Consider the following 22,396-nt stretch of genomic DNA (forward strand, 5'->3'; position numbering starts at 1 on the left):
GAGTGAGGACCTAAACTACGACTGTTTACCATAGCAAAGGAACAATGACCTGGACCAGACTGAGACAGACAGACAGACAGACAGACAGACAGACAGACAGACAGACAGACAGACAGACAGACAGACAGACAGACAGACAGACAGACAGACAGACAGACAGACAGACAGACAGACAGACAGACAGACAGACAGACAGACAGACAGACAGACAGACAGACAGGACAGACAGAAACACGCACCCCCAATTTTTAACAATTGCAAAAAAAAATCTCACATGTTCAAAAATTAAATCTGATGGATTCATTCTATCAACCGCATACTGCAAAAATCACTTTTAATTGTCAAAAAGTATAATCCCAAATCCAAATCCCCCAAATGATGCAGCAGCTCTCTCTCTCCCTCTCTCTCTCTCTCTCTCTCTCACTAACACACACACACTGAAAAGGTAGTTTTGTATGCTGGTAAACAGTTTATTTGACAACATAATGATATTTACAGTATAAGGCCTATTTGTAACTGGTTGCAATGTGGGTTTCACTAAGTTGAGTACAGTGTCATGATGTACAATGACACAGAAGTATTTATCCAATTTCCACAGTCGTATACATAATAAGATGCTTGTAAAACACAAAAGATCATTTTCACAACTGTCATTCACCCTGGCAAAATCCCTAATTATTTCTCGCAATACTTACTTGGGATAATGATTACAATGACATGCCTCTTACCGTAAAACTATATTTTGGTTCTTGACCGAAGTCCAAAGGCAATCGTTGTTTTTTGACACATAATCAACTAGGTCAAATGCCAGATTTCAATGAGATATTTGACTGAGCTGTCAACAAACCAAATCCTAATGTTGATTTGCAGTAAAAAATTGAAACTGTTGCAGAAATTTGCTTCATATTCCTACAATACACATACTAACAAAATCACAATAATTCACAACTTTTCACAACTTCTGCATGGGCTAAATAATATTTGAAGGAAGGAATTCCTCTGAGCAAAGAAAGATCAACTACCATTAGATAGCATACTACCGTAAATGCACATTGAATATTAATAACGATAGCTAAACAACCGTACTTTCTGAGCATGTGCTGCTTTATGGACACCATTTTATAAGTAGCTGCTGGTCCCTCCACTGCTGCTTCCCCCTCTTTCCTGTTCCCCTCACCTCCCATGGCAATGATCTCTTTGTCTGCTGTAAAAACTTTGACATGTTGTACAAACTTCTTAGTCTGTTCTAACTATAAACGACCTTTGTTGATAAGAAACAACATGATTGACATGTTGGACAGAGGTGGAACAGTAGGCTACTCTGGCGAATTTCAATGATGTGCTGTCCATCAAATAGTGCAGTGTTGCTCGGTCACTGAGAAGCAAACTAACAATTGTATGTTATTTATTGTTAAATTGCAGATTGTTCTGCCCCAATGCAATTTGCAGACAGGGCTGGGCTACATGTAGGCATTGTTGGCATTGTTAATCTGTTTACAAAAAAACATGTAACTGTAATTGTTACGTTACCAGCAAAAACATTTTAATAAGATTACAGATACTTTTGAAAAAGTATATGATTACTTCTTGGATTACTTTTAAATTCAGAAAGGATTTTTGCGGGGGAAAAAATACATTATGCAACCTTGGTTTTCTCAATTAAATTAAATTCAGTGTTAAAAAAAGTGCACTTTTAAGTTTGTTCCACCTGAAACCACTATGATGACACAGCAAATGCGTTTGATGGATCCCTTTTGTGTTCTTCTAATGCCTCTTTAGGGGGAAAGTAATCCAAAGTAACTGAAATTAATCAGATTATATTACTAGTTTGGGTGATCCAAAAGTTACTGAAAAGAATTTGTGTCAGATAACTAGTAACTGATTACATTAGAAAGTACAAACCCTGCATGTAGGCTAGTTTAGGTTGTTATGTAAGCAAAATGCAGAGCAACAAGGAACACGACCCAAAGAAGGATTAAGCAGCCCCAAACTCTGAGGAGAGGAAAAGAGCACAGAGGAAATTCAACTCAGGACCAATGCACAAACAGTTATCTTCAACCTTTGATCCTTGTGTAACAGTATAACTTTAGACCGTCCCCTCGCCCATACTTGGGCGCGAACCAGGGACCCTCTGCACACATCAACAACAGTCACCCACGAAGCATCGTTACCCATCGCTCCACAAAAGCCGCGGCCCTTGCAGAGCAAGGGGAACTACTACTTCAAGGTCTCAGAGCAAGTGAAGTCACCGATTGAAACGCTATTTAGCGCGCACCATCGCTAACTAGCTAGCTATTTCACATCCGTTACACTTGGCCACATAGAGAACAAAGACTTTCCTCACCGATTGAGTGTAACATTCCTAATAGTCAAATATCTCCAGGTCTCTTCTTATCTTTCATTCCATTTCCTACTTCTTCATTAGCATTATTAAATGTTGATTGAATAAAAAATAAAGTGTTTGTTTTGTTATTTTGGTAAAGAACACCAAATAATTCATACCATCAGATTAATCAATTTCTTACTATTATTATACATTTTAGTCTTATAGAGGTATTATTAAAATAACTCACAAGTCAGGTCCTCTTAGAACACCATTTTGTCCAGGGCCATGCACAGACCGTTTGAGGGGCATGTGCTCAAACAAAATAAAGTTAATCGGAACTGTAACTGCGGTCACAAACTAGTTGAGCAATTATTACAAGAGGGGAAAGCCGCACAATCTGATGAGTAAAGTATTTAATAAAACTATTTTTGAACTGGAATAAATGCTGCACTTACCAACACAATTCCAAATCGCAATGACCAACACAATTCTAGTCAAAATAGATTGTAAGAAATACTGGTAGCTACATCTGTAGCTACCATATAGACTTTTTGACCATACAAACTTTTTGACCTGAGACCTTCAAAAAGGAGTGATACAGAACTTGCTACCCCCGCGCATGCATGTGCACGTGTGCGCACACGTGCACGCACAAATCACTGTGCAAATGTAGCCTGTCATTACAGCCATAAACTCAGACTTTATAATGGCAAGATATACTAGATAAATAAACTGTGTTTTACAACTGCAACTGGAGCTGCAACTTATTTATGTTAGCAGTCACTATCAACTAGGGATATATCATGTCACTTTTCTGGTGTCCAAGCAAAATCATATGACCTACTTGTAGCAGAGGTTGCAGGATCTGATGGAAAGCATGTTGTCTGCACCGCATCATCACTTTTGAGGGCAGCCTGCCTGAACAGTGCTCATTGCCAGCTGGGTAGCTCTGTTCTTACTCACAAATATGTTAATCAATTTTCCATGTTACATCTTCATCCCATAATATTGAAGGCAGTGCAATTGTAGCTAGCTGCTTATCTTTAGACATGTCACTTGCCAGTACACTCTTAGAAAAAAAGGTTCCATCTAGAACCTTTAAGGGGCGTGGATCAGAAAACCAGTCAGTATCTGGTGTGAACGCCATTTGCCTCATTCAGCACGACACATCTCCTTCGCATGGATTTGATCAGGCTGTTGATTGTGGCCTGTAGAATGTTGTCCCATTCCTCTTTAATGGTTGTGCGAAGTTGCTGGAAACTGGCGGGAAGTGGAACATGCTGACGTACACATCGATCCAGACCATCCCAAACTTGCTCAATGGGTGACATGTCTGTTGAATATGCAGGCCATGGAAGACCTGGGGACATTTTCAGCTTCCAAGAATTATGCACAGATCCTTATGACATTGATTATCATGCGAAACATGAGGTGATGGCGGCTGATGAATTGCATGACTATGGGCCTCAGTATCTCGTCAAGGTATCTCTGTGCATTCAAATTGCCATAGATAAAATGCAATTGCATTCGCTGTTCGTAGCCTATGCCTGCCCATACCATAACTCCACCACCACAGTGGGGCACTCAGTTCACAAAGTTGACATTAGCAAACGGCTCACCGACACAACGCCATACACACACCGTCTGCCATTTGCCCGGTACCGTTGAAACTGGGATTCATCTGTGAAGAGAACCCTTCTCCAGCATGCCAGTGGCTATCGAAGTCGGTTACGATGCCGAACACCAGTCAGGTCAAGACCCTGGTGAGGACGACAAGCACACAGAGGAGCTTCCCTGAGACGATTTCTGTCAGTTTGTGCAGAAATTATGCAGTTGTGAAAACCCAGTTTCATCAGCTGTCCTGTTGGCTGGTCTCAGATGATCTCACAAGGGAAGAAGCCGGATGTGGAGCTCCTGGGCTGGCATGGTTACACGTGGTCTGCAGTTGTGAGGCCGGTTGGACGTACTGCCTGATTCTCTAAAATTACATAAATTATCTGGCAACAGCTCTGGTGGACATTCCTGCAGTCAGAATGCCAATTGCACACATTCCCTCAGAACATGAGACATCTGTGGCATTGTGTTGTGTGACAAAACTGCACATTTTAGAGTGGCATTTTATTGTCCCCAGCACAAGTTGCACCTTTAAAATGATCATGCTGTTTAATCGGCTTCTTGATTTGCCACATATGTCAGGTGGATGGATTATCTTGGTAAAGGTGAAATGCTCACTAACAGGGATGTCAACCAATTTTTGTTCAAAATGTGAGAGAAATATGCTTTTTGTACGTATGGGATGTTTTATTTCACCTCATGAAACACGGGACCAACAATTTACGCGTTGCGCTTATATTTTTGTTCAGTATAATTATTACAAATATATGCAACTCATTTTCCACCAACAGGTTTCTGTGCCGATGCACCACACAACCAATAAACAAAGCATACCGACTTCATGCACTTCAATGTCATGTGTTGCATTTTCAACACCACAATAAATAGACTATGTCAATCTGGACAAACAGAAAATACATCGCTCCCTACGTAGTAGGCCTACCCAGTATCGAAAGCTTGACCATCTCTGAATGTCATTCAACTTTTTGGTGTTTTGTAACATATGTCTTTTTCCATTTATCAAATGGCCGTTGCACAGTTTGAATTGACTGATTGATTTTGTGTCTCAGTTAAAAAATACATATCTACACAGAGTACAAATATTTTTTTTAAGTGACCAGGATTGCACAATAATGTTGGGCACTAGTTTCCATTATGGTCCCTATTGTATACATAAATACTTATACAATTACATAGATACAGACATTACAGACAGACAAAAAAAGGTTCTACAGTTCACACATTAGGATGCTTTCTACATTATTTTTTTACAAGTGTTTATGGTTGGTATGGCTTTTGGTTGCTGTGGTAGTTTGTTCCACTCAACAGCGCCGGTATATAGGCATTTGTTCTTACCAGATAGATTCCTATATTCAAAACAGTGAATATTATAATCTCTGGCTAGTCCTTGATAATTCTCTGGACCAGACCAAGTTGAATCAATACTACTTTTTTTCTCTTTTTCATTTTTTTTTTCAATGATAGCCAGCAATGATAGCCAGCAATGATAGCCAGCAATGATAGCCAGCAAAGCTGCTTAAAATGCTTGATATCCAGATGAGTATGAGGGGGAGTTTAAGTATAATTCTTACAAGCTTGTTTTGTGGGTGTCTATAGCTAGGTTTCCATCGAATTGGTGACAGATTTTCATGTCACTATTCTAAAATCGGCATAGAAACCACAGTGCATTTTACAAGTAGGCCATCATTGTAAATAAGAATTTGTTCTTAACTGACATGCGTCGTTAAATTAAGGTTAAATAAAAAATGAAATTAAATAGCCAACAGCTTGCAGATACAGTGCGGTATACTGTACATGAGATTATTATGGACAAAAGTGAGAGATTATTTTTATTTGTCAAACAGCAGCCAAGCATCAATCCTCATGGTACCAGAATAAGACCCTTGATATTTATTGAAAGGAGGATCCAGTTCATCACTGTGCACTTTCACCACCCTGTGAAGTTCATCCTAACTTGTTTAATCTGTAGCCCAATAAATCGCATGCTTTCATATCATGTCGTGACATTTTGATATGTCTAAATCTAACGTGTCGTTGGAGTTACTAAATTTACCGCAGATTTGTCATTGGTGTTCCCATCATTGGTGTTACTAATCTTGCTGGTGACACAATGTTCTCATAATGGTAGAAATGACTTAGAGTAATTCAACTGCCATATTCGTTGATTTAGAACAGGGATGGGCAACTGGCGGCCTATCCCTTTTGTAGACCCGTGGACCAATTTGACACATTTTATTTTATTCAATAATAATAGAATACACAAGGTGCAATTTCGAAATTCGGTTGTGCATCAGCAGTCACTCATTTAGCCCATGTCAGCAAAACATTTTTGGATTGGTAAATTAGTCTTGCGGCCAGCTATCTAAACTTGTAGTAAGCATGGCAGAATTACCGACAGGGGTGGGACCCATTGATCATCAGTTATCATATTAAAAACTGCAAACATTTGCCTCCAACCTATGGCAAAATGTGTAGAATTGCAGGAAATTAGCTGTAAAACTACACATTTAACTCTCCGCCACATGGCAAAATGTGTAGAATTGCAGAAAACTTGCTTTAAAATGGAAAAACGTTCTCTATGCCCCATGGCCAATTGTGCAGAATTGGAAATTAACTTTAAAACGGAAAATGTTTCTCTTCCCTGTCATTAACCAAGAACGCAAGGTAACTGAACTAAATGACAAACTGAAATGGTCCACCCACACAGACAGGAGGCTGAAGAAATTTGACTTGTCACCTCACAAACTTTTACAGATGAACAATTGAGAGCATCATGTTGTGCTGCATCACCGCCTGGTACGGCAACTGCACTGCCCACAACTGCAGGGCCTCCAAATAACATCTACTAAACACGTGAATGTGACCAATAAAATTTGATTTGACTTGATGGGGGGGGGGACCACCCATACATAGAATGTATGCACACATGACTGTAAGTCGCTTTGGATAAAAGCGTCTGCTAAATGGCATATATATATATTATATATATTTTTTTTCACAAGGTGGAGGGGGGGGGGGGGAGTATGGATGTGGGTATGCAAACCCACGAACCACTGTGGCTCCTCATGATGAGTGCTGGATATTTGTGGCCCCCACCCCCATCAAAGTTGCCCATCCCTGATTTAGAATGAGAAGATGTACCCACATTGATTGAAATGAAAAATGTATTGGATTTAACAAATATGCCATGCCCAAAAGCCACTGTAATCTAACAATGACACACAAAACATCATTGTCACAACTGTCATCTCCACTGGCAAAATTCAAAATAATTTCTCGGAACACTTGACTGGGTTGAAAATTAACCAGGACATGCCCCTTACCGTAAAACTATCTTTTGGGTCTTGACCAAAGTAAAGTCCAAAGACAATCATTGTGTTTTGATGCATAACCAACTACACAACAGGTCAAAGACGGCAGATTTTCATTAGATATTTGACTGAACTGTAAACAAACACACATTTGAACTAAACCAAATCATGTTCATTTGTAGTAAAAATCTAAACCGTTGCAGACATTAATTTCATATTCCTACAATAAACATACAAACAAAATCACATTGACTGAAAATAACTACTCTTCACAACTTCTGCATGGGCACAACTTCTACATTTTATTTGAATTGTTGATATAGGCCTACTGTATTTAGCAAGTATGTATACAAGTTACACATATGATTATCAGTCAACAAATTTTAAAGGCTCATAATTAGTTTCATTTTCTTTTTGTCCCAGGTGCTCCTTGAGGAACTTCTGCATTTGGAATAGGTTAATGTGGTAATCTCTAGTAGTTGCAGTCGAAAGAGGCTTTGGGATATTACCCATACACAGGTCCTTAACCCCCCAGCTGATTACACCCACCTAAGACAAAAATAAGTTGATTACTTTAATGATATACAGACATTGTTATTTTAACGTGGCCAAGTTTAACTCCCAAAAACACATTCAAAGGAATAGTAGTACATCACAAATTGAGAGTTTGAACTAAAAAGGCCTTAAAACATCTAGAGAGGTCCAACATTTCAAGAGAAACCTAATTCTACACATTTCACGAGAATGTCACCAGTGCAATTTCCTGTTTATCTTGATACAACCAGCACCATGCTGATAAAAGAAACATAGTATTTAAACGTGGAAGTATAGGTTATATAATGTACACTCACCTGAATCCGACGTTTTAGATTTTTCAGATACAGGGCGCCACCAGAGTCACCTTTAAATGCACACATACTGTACATGTAATACAATGTCATATAGCCTACCTGTATTTTCACACTGCCAGGTGAGACACCATACATGTAAATGACCATTCATAAAGGTTACACAGCTATGGGATGTGCTAGAAAATATAAAAATGACTGTATAAAAATGCAGAATTTTCCTGTAATACTGTGTTTAGTTTCTATAGTGATACATTTCCTTGATACATTGATTGAATGTACCTTTGCAGGCAATGTCCTCAACTTTGTCTTCTGTCCCTCCTGTACACAGAAAGTTCTTAGTCACAGCCTCCTTGTAGTTTGTAATGCCCTCAGCTTCCTCTGCATCCTTAATACAGCTCTCCCTCTGTGAAAAAGGAACCGAGAATGTCAGAGTTCAGAGAACCCATCAGTGTGGTATTCACAACTCTTATTCTTATAGCCCATGGACGAATCAGATTGTGGAATTGTTTAACCTCTCTAGGGTAGGGGGCAGCATTCAGAATTTTGGATGAAAAGCATGCCCAAATTAAATGGCCTGCTACTCGGACCCAGAATATATGATATGCATATAACTGGTAGATTTGGATAGAAAATACTCTTTTAACATGTACAAAACTGTTAAAATAGTGTCTGTGAGTATAACATAACTGATTTAGCAGGCGAAAACCTGAGAAAATCCATTCAGGAAGTCGTTTTTTTTTTTTTGTAGTTTTCTATTCAATGCCATTACAGTATCCATTGACTTCGGTCTCCACTTGCAGTTCCTATGGCTTCCACTAGATTATAAATGAGGGAGTAAGACCAGTCTGAACGAGTGGACCCTAACGTGACGCATGTGCATTTCTTGTTTACCTTTGGAGTGGGGCGGCAGGGTAGCCTAGTGGTTTAGAGCGTTGGACTAGTAACCAGAAGGTTGCAAGTTCAAACCCCCCGAGCTGACAAGGTACAAATCTGTCGTTCTGCCCCTGAACTGGCAGGTAACCCACTGTTCCTAGGCCGTCATTGAAAATAAGAATTTGTTCTTAACTGACTTGCCTAGTTAAATAAAGGAAAATATTGATGACGTTATTGTCCGGTTGAAATATAATTTAGGCTAAAAAACAACCTGAGGATAGAATATAAACATCGTTTGACACGTTTTGATGAACTTTACAGATACAATTTGGATTTTTTTGTCTGATTGTTTTGACTGAGTGTGAGACTGTGGATTACTGAAGAAACCGCGCTAACAAAACAGAGGTTTTTGGATATAAAGAGACTTCATCGAACAAAAGGAACATTTATTGAGTAAATTAATGTCTTCTGATTACCACCATATGAAGATCATCAAAGGTAAGGGATTCATTTTCTCTCTATTTCTGAGTTTTGTAACACTTCTGCTTGGCTGGTTACTGTTTGTAATAATTTGTCAACTGGGCTATGTTCTGGGCTAGGTATGCTTTCACCGAAAAGCATTTTATAAATATGACACTGTGGTTGGTTTAACAAGAAGTTCATCTTTAAACCTGGCAAAATATGTTTTGTTTTCTGAATTTAAACAATGAGCATTTATGTAATTGAATTTGGCGCTCTGCAACCTCACTGGATGTTGGCCAGATGGGACGCTTACGTCCCACAAACCCTAGAGAGGTTAAAGTACTTTCCAGACATACTACTACTTGTATTAGCAAGTAGACCATCCTCACAGGCAGATGCTTACAGCTTTATGAATAAAAAAGTAACTACATGTATTTGGGTGAAAGTGTGTTAACCTAGACACTGCATAAACATTGCTATGGCAGGTTTGATTGAGTTCCTGCCTGCTCGTGGCCATCTCAAAGCATGATTCTCTGCTGGCGAGAAGGTTTTCACACAAACATTCTCACCTTTTCTTTCAATTTGATTTGAACATCCTTCTCGTACATCTGACCCTTCCACTCAGACATGAATCTGGCAGGTACAGAATTCTGATTCAATAGGAATTCCTCTGGGCAAAGAAAGATCAACTACCATTAGATAGCATACTATAAATGTAAATGCACATTGAATATCAATAACGATAGCTAAACAACCATACTTTCTGAGCATGTGCTGCTTTATGGACACAATTGTATAAGTAGCTGCTGGTCCCTCCACTGCTGCTTCCCCCTCTTTCCTGTTCCCCTCACCTCCCATGGCAATGATCTCTTTGTCTGCTGTAAAAACTTTGACATGTTGTACAAACTTCTTAGTCTGTTCTAACTATAAACGACCTTTGTTGATAAGAAACAACATGATTGACATGTTGGACAGAGGTGGAACAGTAGGCTACTCTGGTGAATTTCAATGATGTGCTGTCCATCAAATAGTGCATTGTTGCTTGGTCACTGAGAAGCAAACTAACAATTGTATGTTATTTATTGTTAAATCGCAGATTGTTCTGCCCCAATGCAATTTGCAGACAGGGCTGGGCTACATGTAGGCATTGTTGGCATTGTTAATCTGTTTACAAAAAAACATGTAACTGTAATTGTTACGTTACCAGCAAAAACATTTTAATAAGATTACAGATACTTTTGAAAAAGTATATGATTACTTCTTGGATTACTTTTGAATTCAGAAAGCATTTTTGCGGGAAAAAAAATACATTATGCAACCTTTGTTTTCTCAATTTAATTAAATTCAGTGTTTAAAAAAAGTGCACTTTTAAGTTTGTTCCACCTGAAACCACAGCAAATGTGTTTGATGAATCCTTTTTGTGTTCTTCTAATGCCTCTTTAGGGGAAAGTAATCCAAAAGTAACTGAAATTAATCAGATTACATTACAAATTTGGGTAATCTAGTAACTAGTAACTGTACATTAGAAAGTACAAACCCTGCATGTAGGCTAGTTTAGGTTGTTATGTAAGCAAAATGCATAGCAACAAGGCACACAACCCAAAGAAGGATTAAGGAGCCCCCAACACTGAGGAGATGACAGGGCTATAGTCAGCCTTGTCTCAGGGTGGTAAGTTGGTGGTTGACGATATCCCTTTAGTGGTGCGGGGGCTATGCTTTGGCAAAGTGGGTGGGGTTATATCCTGCCTGTTTGGCCCTGTCTGGGGTTATCGTCGGACAGGGCCACAGTGTCTCCCGACCCCTCCTGTCTCCTCCATTATTCATGCTGCAGTAGTTTGTGTCGGGGGGATAGGGTCAGTCTATTAGTCTATCTGGAGTATTTCTCCAATCTTATCCGGTGTCCCGTGTGAATTTAAGTATGCTCTCTCTAATTCTCTCTTTCTCCCTCTTTCTTTCTTTCTCTCTCTCGGAGGACCTGAGCCCTAGGACCATGCCTCAGGACTACCTGGCCTGATGACACCTTGCTGTCCCCAGTCCACCTGGCCATGCTGCTGCTCCAGTTTCAACTGTTCTGCCTGCGGCTATGGTACCCTGACCTGTTCACCAGACGTGCTACCTGTCCCAGACCTGCTGTTTTCAACTCTCTAGAGACAGCAGGAGTGGTAGATATACTCTGAATGATCAGCTATGAAAAGCCAACTGACATTTACTCTTGAGGTGATGACCTGTTGCACCCTCGACAACCACTGTGATTATTATTATTTGACCCTGCTGGTCATCTGTGAACATTTGAACATCTTGGCCATGTTCTGTTATAATCTCCACACAGCACAGCCAGAAGAGGACTGGCCACCCCTCATAGCCTGATTCCTCTCTAGGTTTCTTCCTAGGTTATGGCCTTTCTAGGGAGTTTTTCTTAGCCACCGTGCTTCTACACCTGCATTGCTTGCGGTTTGGGGTTTTAGGCTGGGTTTCTGTACAGCACTTTGTGACATCAGCTGATGTAAGAAGGGCTTCATAAATACATTTGATTGCTTGAATGATTGTCCTAAAGCCACTCCTGCGTTGTCTTGGCTGTGTGCTCAGGGCTGTTGTCCTGTTGGGAGGTGAACCTTAACCCCAGTCTAAAGTCTGAGCGCTCCATTCACATTTCCCTCGATCCTGACTTGTCTCCCAGTCCCTGCCGCTGAAAAACATCCCCAAGGCATGATGCTGCTCCCACCATGCTTCACCATAGGGATGGTGCCAGGTTTCCTCCAGACGTGACACTTGGAATTCAGGCCAAAGAGTTCAGAGAATCTCCAATCAATGTTACTATTAATGTTGGATCGAGAAATTTGGATAGGATGGAAGAAATGATATAGTAAAACCGGCAAAAGAGGTAACGTAAACCAGGGAAAAAACGCAATATCGTCCCATGTGCCCAATAAAAAACATCACACAACCCTTCCCAAAGTAAAAACAAAAGTTAGACAATCCTCCCCTATTTTGGACCACCCCTGCCCCAAGTAAATTTAGATCCGTCTGGATATGTGAGCCTGCTTTTGCATGCCAATGCTGATGACTGGTCATTGGTCAACAATCAAGACCCTCAAGAATTTAAAGATGATAGAAAGGGTTAAAAACAGTGCGAGTAAAATGAGAAACAAGAAGTGAGGGGGGAGGGTGAGCAGGAGCTACAGTGCCTTGCGAAAGTATTCGGCCCCTTTGAACTTTGCGACCTTTTGCCACATTTCAGGCATCAAACATAAAGATATAAAACTGTATTTTTTTGTGAAGAATCAACAACAAGTGGGACACAATCATGAAGTGGAACGAAATTTATTGGATATTTCAAACTTTTTTAACATATCAAAAACTGAAAAATTGGGCGTGTAAAATTATTCAGCCCCTTTACTTTCAGTGCAGCAAACTCTCTCCAGAAGTTCAGTGAGGATCTCTGAATGATCCAATGTTGACCTAAATGACTAATGATGATAAATACAATCCACCTGTATGTAATCAAGTCTCCGTATAAATGCACCTGCACTGTGATAGTCTCAGAGGTCCGTTAAAAGCGCAGAGAGCATCATGAAGAACAAGGAACACACCAGGCAGGTCCGAGACACTGTTGTGAAGAAGTTTAAAGCCGGATTTGGATACAAAAAGATTTCCCAAGCTTTAAACATCCCAAGGAGCACTGTGCAAGTGATAATATTGAAATGGAAGGAGTATCAGACCACTGCAAATCTACCAAGACCTGGCCGTCCCTCTAAACCTTCAGCTCATACAAGGAGAAGACTGATCAGAGATGCAGCCAAGAGGCCCATGATCACTCTGGATGAACTGCAGAGATCTACAGCTGAGTTGGGACACTCTGTCCATAGGACAACAATCAGTCGTATATTGCACAAATCTGGCCTTTATGGAAGAGTGGCAAGAAGAAAGCCATTTCTTAAAGATATCCATAAAAAGTGTCGTTTAAAGTTTGCCACAAGCCACCTGGGAGACACACCAAACATGTGGAAGAAGGTGCTCTGGTCAGATGAAACCAAAATTGAACTTTTTGGCAACAATGCAAAACGTTATGTTTGGCGTAAAAGCAACACAGCCCCATCACCCTGAACACACCATCCCCACTGTCAAACATGGTGGTGGCAGCATCATGGTTTGGGCCTGCTTTTCTTCAGCAGGGACAGGGAAGATGGTTAAAATTGATGGGAAGATGGATGGAGCCAAATACAGGACCATTCTGGAAGAAAACCTGATGGAGTTTGCAAAAGACCTGAGACTGGGACGGAGATTTGACTTCCAACAAGACAATGATCCAAAACATAAAGCAAAATCTACAATGGAATGGTTCAAAAATAAACATATCCAGGTGTTAGAATGGCCAAGTCAAAGTCCAGACCTGAATCCAATCGAGAATCTGTGGAAAGAACTGAAAACTGCTGTTCACAAATGCTCTCCATCCAACCTCACTGAGCTCGAGCTGTTTTGCAAGGAGGAATGGGAAAAAATGTCAGTCTCTCGATGTGCAAAACTGATAGAGACATACCCCAAGCGACTTACAGCTGTAATCGCAGCAAAAGGTGGCGCTACAAAGTATTAACTTCAGGGGGCTGAATAATTTTACACGCCCAATTTTTCAGTTTTTGATATGTTAAAAAAGTTTGAAATATCCAATAAATGTCGTTCCACTTCATGATTGTGTCCCACTTGTTGTTGATTCTTCACAAAATAATACAGTTTTATATCTTTATGTTTGAAGCCTGAAATGTGGCAAAAGGTCGCAAAGTTCAAGGGGGCCGAATACTTTCGCAAGGCACTGTATGTAAAGAAATGTGTGCATAAAGAAACACATGAGCAGAATGTTATACTATGGTTGTTTGTCTATGGGAAAGAGGCATACTAAAGATCTATGGTGGACAATAATATGAATTGTGAACAATAAGATTTGGAAGACAAAAATACTTTTTGTCCCCTCAAACATTGTTTAAACAACTATAAACGGAATTAAAAAGAAGAAGCTGGCCAACAAGTTGTCCATTGACACTATTAAATACGTAAATCATGTTAAGTAGTCTAATAATGAACCCCATGTATTGACGTGAAAACAGATGTATTTATACGAATGAATCTATTTATTTATTTTTTTAAAAGGAAAGAGGTGTCCTGTGGGGGTTGGACGGGACAGTTCAAAATGGTTGCGCAGCCTCTGCTTATTGATAATTGGCGCCATAAATAGTTTCTGCTCATATTTTGTGTGCTTATGTTTCGGTAGTTATGACACACTTACATTCATTAGATAAATTCTGTCACTCACCTTGCGCCTTACAGGTTGTTGATGTATGGAGACCTGACGCACGGATGGAGGATATAGTACAAGGAATACAGATGGGCCTGCAAAATACAGCTACATTTCTCATTGTCCTCTGTCTTCATAAACCATGCCATATTTTGGGTTTGCCATGTCCTGTCTTACCTGATATATTTAGACCTTTGGACATCCCTCCTCAACTTCAAGAGTGCCACATCGTAGTCATAAAACTCTGAAACCCCTTTGTCCTTCTTCTTAAAGACATCATAATCTGGATGAATTATAGGTTTCTGCTCCAACATCATATCTGAATCAACAGACAAATATGATCTTATTAGTCAGGTGTTTGCCTCACAAATGACCATGTGCTGAAATCAAGGCATCAGAGAATAAGCTACAATTGAATTGAAATGCATTACAATGAATTATCAAATCAAATCTAATTTTATTTGTCACATGCGCAGAATACAACAACTTTACTGTGAAATGCTTACTTACAATTCCTTAACCAACAATGCAGTTCAAGAAATAGTTATAAAATATTTTTTTTACAAAGCTATTCAATCAAAAAGTAACACAAGAAATGTACATAACAATAACGAGGCTATATACAGGGGGTAACGGTACCGAGTCAATATGTGGGGGTACAGGTTAGTCGAGGTAATTTGTAAAGTGACTATGCATAGATAATAAACAGAGAGTAGCAGCAGTGTAAAAACAAATTGAGGAGGGGGGAGGGGATCAATGTAAATAGTCCGGGTGGCCATTTCATTAGTTGATCAGCAGTCTTCTGGCTTGGGGGTAAAAGCTGTTAAGGAGCCTTTTGGTCCTAGACTGGCACTCTGGTACCGCTTGCCGTGCGGTAGCATAGAGAAATGTCTATGACTTGGGTGACTGGAGTCTTTGACAATTTTTAGGGCCTTCCTCTGACACCGCCTAGTATATAAGTCCTGAATGTCAGGAAACTTGGCCCAGTGATGTACTGGGTCATACTACCCTCTGTTACGCCTTACGGTCAGATGCCGAGCAGTTGCCATACCTGGCGGTGATGCAACTGGTCAGGATGCTCTGATGGTGCAGCTGTAGAACGTTTTGAGGGTCTGGGGACCTATGCCAAATCTTTTCAGTCTTCTGAGGGGGAAAAGGTGTTGTTGTGCCCTCTTTACAACTGTCTTGGTGTGTTTGGACCATGATAGTTTGTTGGTGATGTGGACACCAAGTACCTTGAAACTCTCGAGCCGCTCCACTATAGCCCGTCGATTATGGGGGCCTGTTCGGCCCCTCCTTTGCCTGTAGTCCACAATCAGCTCCTTTCTCTTGCTCACATTGAGAGACAGGTTGTTGTCCTGGCACCAGGTCTCTGACCTCCTCCCAATAAAGACTGTCTCGTTGTTGTCGGTGATCAGGCCTACCACTGTTGTGTCGTCAGCAAACTTAATGATAGTGTTGAAGTCGTGCTTGGCCACGCAGTCGTGGGTGATCAGGGAGTACAGGAGGGGACTAAGCACGCACCACTGAGGGGCCCCATCTGCCAGGATCAGCCTGGCAGATGTGTTGTTGCCTACCCTTACCCCCTGGGGAGGCCTGTCAGGAAGTCTAGGATACAGTTGCAGAGGGAGGTGTTTAGTCCCAGGGTCCTTAGATTAGTGATAAGCTTTGAGGGCACTATGGTGTTGAACGCTGAGCTGTAGTCAATGAAAATAATTCTCACATAGGCGTTCCTTTTGTCCAGGTGGGAAAGGGCAGTGTGGAGTGTGATTGAGACTCTGTCATCTGTGGATCTGTTGGTGCCGTATGCGACTTGGAGTGGGTCTAGGGTTTCTGGCATGATCGTGTTGATGTGAGCCATGACCAGCCATTCAAAGCACTACAGACGTGAGTGCTTCATGGGCGGTAATAATTTAGGCAGGTTACCTTCGCTTTCTTGGGCACAGGGACGATGGTCTGTTTAAAACATGTAGGTATTACAGACGCTGCCAGGGAGAGGTTGAAAATATCAGTTTAGACACTTGCTAGTTGGTCCACGCATACTTTGAGTACAGGTCCAGGTAATCCGTCTGGCACCACAGTTTTGTGAATGTTGACTTGTTTATGGGGTCTTGCTCACATTGGCTATGGAGAGCGTGATCACACAGTCATCCAGAACAGCTGGTGCTCTCATGCATGCTTCAGTGTTGCTTGCCTCAAAGCGAGCATAAAAGGCATGTAGCTCATCTGGTAGGCTTGCGTCACTGGGCAGCTCGTGGCTGGGTTTTCCTTTGTAGTCCGTAATAGTTCTCAAGCCCTACCACATCCGACGAGCGTCATAGCCATTCAATCTCAGTCCTGTTCTGACGCTTGGCCTGTTTGACGGTTCACCTGACGGCATAGCAGGATTTCTTGTAAGCGTCCGGAAGCGGCAGCTCTAGCCTTTAGCTCAGTGCGGATGTTGCCTGTAATCCATGGCTTCTAGTTGGGAAATGTACGTATGATCAATGTGGGGACAACGTCGTCAATGCACTTATTGATGAAGCCGGTGACTGAGGTGGTATACTCCTCAATGCCATTGGATGAATCCCGGAACATATTCTAGCCTGCGCTAAAAAACAGTCCTGTAGCGTAGCACCCTCGTCATCTTACAACTTCCATATTGAGCGAGTCACTGGTACTTCATGCTTTAGTTTTTGTAAGCAGGAATCTGGAGGATAGAATTATGGTCAGATTTGCCTTAATTAATGGAGGGCGAGGGAAATCTTTGTATGCATCTCTGTGTTTGGAGTAAAGGTTGTCTAGAGTTTTTCTTCCTCTGGTTGCATATGTGATATGCTGGTAAAACGGATTTAAATTTGCCTGCATTAAAGTCCCCGGGCCACTAGGAGCACCACTTCTGGATGAGCATTTTCTTATCTGCTTATGGCCTTATACAGTTTGTTGAGTGCGGTCTTAGCGCCAGCATCGGTTGTGGTGGTAAATAGACAGCTACAAATAATATAATATAATATAATATAATATAATATAAACTCTCTTGGTAGATAGTGTGGTCTACAGCTTATCATGAGGTATTCTACCTTAGGTAAGCAATACCTCAAGACGTCTTTAATATTAGACATCGCGCACCAGCAGTTATTGACCAACAGAAACATACACTCCCGCCCCCATCGTCTTACCAGACGTAGCTGCTCTGTCCTGCCGAAACACAGAGAAGGCAGCCAGCTCCATATTATCCGAATCGTCGTTCAGCCAGGTATCAGTGAAACATAAGATATTACAGTTTTTAATGTCCCATTGGTAGGATAGTCAATGATAGATCGTCCAGTTGGTTTTCCAATGATTGCACGTTGGCCAATAAATTTAGAGGGTAGTGGTGGTTTACCTACTCGTCTGCAAATTCTTACAAGGCCCGCCCTCCTCCCCCTTTTCTCTGTCTTTTCTTCACGCTGATGATGCGGATTTGGTCCTTGTCTCGACAAAGCAGTATGTCCTCCGCGTCCAACTCATTAAAGAAAAGGTATTCGTCCAGTTTGAGGACAGTAACCGCTGTACTGTACTGTAGCTCTTTTCGGTCATAAGAGATGGCAGCAACAACATTATGTACAAAATGAGTTTACAGCAATGCGGGAAAAAAAACATAGCAGTTGGTTAGGAGCCTGTAAAACGGCAGCCCTCCCCTCCGGCACCATTATTGAATTGTACATTGTACACATTGCCCAGAGAAGTTCAGAGAAGCACAGTACCTTCCTGGTCGAAGACCTTCACTTTAATCATATCTATCTGCTTATGCCTGAAACAGTGAGCAGCTGTAAGGACAAATCTAGGCGTAACAAGGGCACCCATGCAAGAGCTATGCTCATTTCCGACCTGAATGGAAGAAGGAGAAATAGATCAATACTGTAGCATGCCTACACAGTAGCCGTATAGTAGTTCCTCTTTCATGTAAAATGTTTCTCTAAGATCTATTTGTTGTTAATTGACTCACCAAGACAGAGATTGTGACTACCCAAGGGTATTCTTGCCGTTTGGATGTAGTGGAATCATCACCATCACGGTCCCAGGATAGACCACACAGGCCTACACTGTTACTCTCATCTATAGAGAAGCAGAGAGAGAAAAAACACACCTATGATCCTGTACACAAAGGTGCAATAATTAAATCTGTACACACTACATATACACCCATGCAATCCTACACTGACCTATAATCATCTTGAACAAGGATGTCAGTTTGGTGTCATCTCTTAGTTTGTAGAAATGCTTTTCTGAACTCTTCTTCGACACCAACTTGTTGATTTCCTCCTCGTTCATTTCTGCCCCCACACCGAAAACATAAATATCTGAAAGAAAAGTGACAGACAGCTTATGGTATCTACGACAAGTGTCCTTCACCTCTTATTTCCTGTGTGTTGATCTTTTTTTTAAAATTTCTCCTTGAGTTTAAGTATTCACACAAGTTACTGCCCGACTACATTGCACCCAGCAAACAGGGGATGTCCTAAGGACATTTGGCCATATTCCCATGAGGTCCGTGGGGTGACGCACAATTGGCCTAGCGTCGTTCGGGTTAGGGAGGGTTTGGCCGGTAGGGATATCCTTGTCTCATCGCGCACCAGCAACTCCTGTGGCGGGCCGGGCGCAGTGCACACCAACCAAGGTTGCCAGGTGCACGGCGTTTCCTCCGACACATTGGTGCGGCTAGCTTCCGGGTTGGATGCGCGCTGTGTTAAGAAGCAGTGCGGTTTGGTTGGGTTGTGTTTCGGAGGACGCATGGCTTTCGACCTTCGTCTCTCCCGAGCCCGTACGGGAGTTGTAGCGATGAGACAAGATAGTAATTACTAACAATTGGATACCACGAAATTGGGGAGAAAGGGGTAAAAAATCAAAAAAGTTTAAAACAAAGAATGTTACAATAATAATTAGCTAACATAATGTGCCATTGGAACAAAGGAGTGATGGTTGCTGATAATGGGCATTTGTTCGCCTATGTAGATATTCCATAAAAAAATTATCTGTTTCCAGCTACAATAGTCATTTATAGTCTTTTGGTGTTTTTCAGAGTCAGTAGAAAGGCCTCTTTGGTGTACTAAGTTTTCATAACTGTGACTGTAATTGCCTACCGTCAAATACATATTTCGCTCATTAAAATGCGAATCAATTTATAAAACTTTTGACATGCGTTGTTCTGGATTTTGTTGTTGTTATTCTGTTTTTCACTGTTCAAATAAACCTACAATTAAAATGATAGACTGGTCATTTCTTTGTCAGTGGGCAAACGTACAAAATCAGCAGGGGATCAAATACTTTTTTCCCTCACTGTAAATGAAATTGACTAAGGCCCTTCTCCCCCGATTGCTCAGTTTGGCCAGGCGGCCAGATCTAGGAAGTATCTTGGTGGTTCCAAACGTCTTCCATTTAAGAATGACTGAGGCCACTGTGTTCTTGGTAACATTTTTCGGTACCCTTCCGCAGATCTGTGCCTCGACGCAGTCCTGTCTCGGAGCTGTACGGACAATTCCTTCGAACTAATGGCTTGGTTTTTGCTCTGACATGCACTGTCAACTAACTGTGGTACCTTATCAGTGGAGTAAAGTACTTAACCTCTCTGCACATGGAACCCGCTAGCGGGATGAAATTCCACAACATACGGTGATCGCTACATAAATAGTCATATCAAATATTAATGAAAATACAAGTGTCTCACATGTAACAAAAACCTAGAATCTTGCTAATCCAACCGCGTTGTCAGATTTTTAAAAGGATTTACTGCGAAAGAATACGATGCGATTATCTGAGCATAGAGCCCCATAAAAAACAACAATTTCAACCAGCACAGGCGTAACATATTCACAAACTGCATTAAAATAAATAGTTTACCTTTGACGGTCTTTGTTTGCAATTCCAATGCTCATTGTTACACAATGAATGATCTTTTGTTTGATAAAATCCGATTTTATAGCCTAACACAAAACATTTTGTGAACCGTTTGTGTTGTGAATTCCGTCTCATTCCATTTTCGACGACACATTCCAGGTAAATAACCCATACAGAACGTGACTTTTCCAGTCATGTTTGGTTTCACTGCAATCAACTGGTTTGTTTGTAACACAATCAAACATGATGGGCCATTTCCCGGGATGTATTGACTGAAAGAAACCGATTTGAAGACAACAAGTCATGACATCATTGTGCACCAATGATTTGACCACTGTTTCGTTGATTGACTGTCTTTTAACCCAATAACCACTGATCGTCTTGAAATCTACCTAGATATCCAGTGAGCTGAGGTAAACGGCAATAGGTCATGTTTATGTGTTGCAAGACCAACCCATGTAGTAAGCTCCAGCGTAAAGAGAGTCATTTGCTATTGAAGTTTCATACCGGAAGGAGAAACACATATTACGCACTGCATTGCTTGGTAAAGGCGCAGATTCAGCTGTTTATATATCAATCAGTATGGCGACTAAGTCAGGGAAAGCTAAATCTAAGTCTAGATATACAGATGTACAGTGCCTTGCGAAAGTATTCGGCCCCCTTGAACTTTGCAACCTTTTGCCACATTTCAGGCTTCAAACAAAGATATAAAACTGTATTTTTTTGTGAAGAATCAACAACAAGTGGGACACAATCATGAAGTGGAACGACATTTATTGGATATTTCAAACTTTTTTAACATATCAAAAACTGAAAAATTGGGCGTGCAAAATTATTCAGCCCCCTTTACTTTCAGTGCAGCAAACTCTCTCCAGAAGTTCAGTGAGGATCTCTGAATGATCCAATGTTGACCTAAATGACTAATGATGATAAATACAATCCACCTGTGTGTAATCAAGTCTCCGTATAAATGCACCTGCACTGTGATAGTCTCAGAGGTCCGTTAAAAGCGCAGAGAGCATCATGAAGAACAAGGAACACACCAGGCAGGTCCGAGATACTGTTGTGAAGAAGTTTAAAGCCGGATTTGGATTCAAAAAGATTTCCCAAGCTTTAAACATCCCAAGGAGCACTGTGCAAGCGATAATATTGAAATGGAAGGAGTATCAGACCACTGCAAATCTACCAAGACCTGGCCGTCCCTCTAAACTTTCAGCTCATACAAGGACAAGACTGATCAGAGATGCAGCCAAGAGGCCCATGATCACTCTGGATGAACTGCAGAGATCTACAGCTGAGGTGGGAGACTCTGTCCATAGGACAACAATCAGTCGTATATTGCACAAATCTGGCCTTTATGGAAGAGTGGCAAGAAGAAAGCCATTTCTTAAAGATATCCATAAAAAGTGTCGTTTAAAGTTTGCCACAAGCCACCTGGGAGACACACCAAACATGTGGAAGGACGCCAGAGGACAAAAATCCGTTAACCACCTAACTGAGGATCTCAATTTAACCTTGCGCAATACCCTAGATGCAGTTGCACCCCTAAAAACTAAAAAAATGTCTCATAAGAAACTAGCTCCCTGGTACACAGAAAATACCCGAGCTCTGAAGCAAGCTTCCAGAAAATTGGAACGGAAATGGCGCCACACCAAACTGGAAGTCTTCCGACTAGCTTGGAAGGATGGTACCGTGCAGTACCGAAGAGCCCTTACTGCTGCTCGATCGTCCTATTTTTCTAACTTAATTGAGGAAAATAAGAACAATCCGAAATTCCTTTTTGATACTGTGGCAA

General features: G+C 41.1%; 1 protein-coding gene across 1 annotated transcript in view; it reads right to left on the reverse strand.

Annotated features, from left to right (window-relative positions):
• Window positions 1-7,551: 7,551 nt before the first annotated feature.
• LOC124010056 (complement factor B-like) overlaps window positions 7,552-22,396 on the reverse strand; it is a 39,121-nt gene continuing 24,276 nt past the window's right edge. The window contains exons 10-18 of the mRNA XM_046322388.1: window positions 18,930-19,067; window positions 18,713-18,822; window positions 18,471-18,594; window positions 14,923-15,064; window positions 14,764-14,840; window positions 10,028-10,128; window positions 8,403-8,526; window positions 8,124-8,173; window positions 7,552-7,821 (exon numbers count right to left, since the gene is read on the reverse strand). Coding sequence (XP_046178344.1) covers window positions 7,642-7,821; window positions 8,124-8,173; window positions 8,403-8,526; window positions 10,028-10,128; window positions 14,764-14,840; window positions 14,923-15,064; window positions 18,471-18,594; window positions 18,713-18,822; window positions 18,930-19,067 — 1,046 coding nt within the window. The 3' untranslated portion in view covers window positions 7,552-7,641. The remainder of the gene's footprint in view (window positions 7,822-8,123; window positions 8,174-8,402; window positions 8,527-10,027; window positions 10,129-14,763; window positions 14,841-14,922; window positions 15,065-18,470; window positions 18,595-18,712; window positions 18,823-18,929; window positions 19,068-22,396) is intronic.

The sequence above is a fragment of the Oncorhynchus gorbuscha genome, linkage group LG22 (genome assembly GCF_021184085.1).
Source record: "Oncorhynchus gorbuscha isolate QuinsamMale2020 ecotype Even-year linkage group LG22, OgorEven_v1.0, whole genome shotgun sequence".
Lineage (NCBI taxonomy): Eukaryota > Metazoa > Chordata > Actinopteri > Salmoniformes > Salmonidae > Oncorhynchus > Oncorhynchus gorbuscha.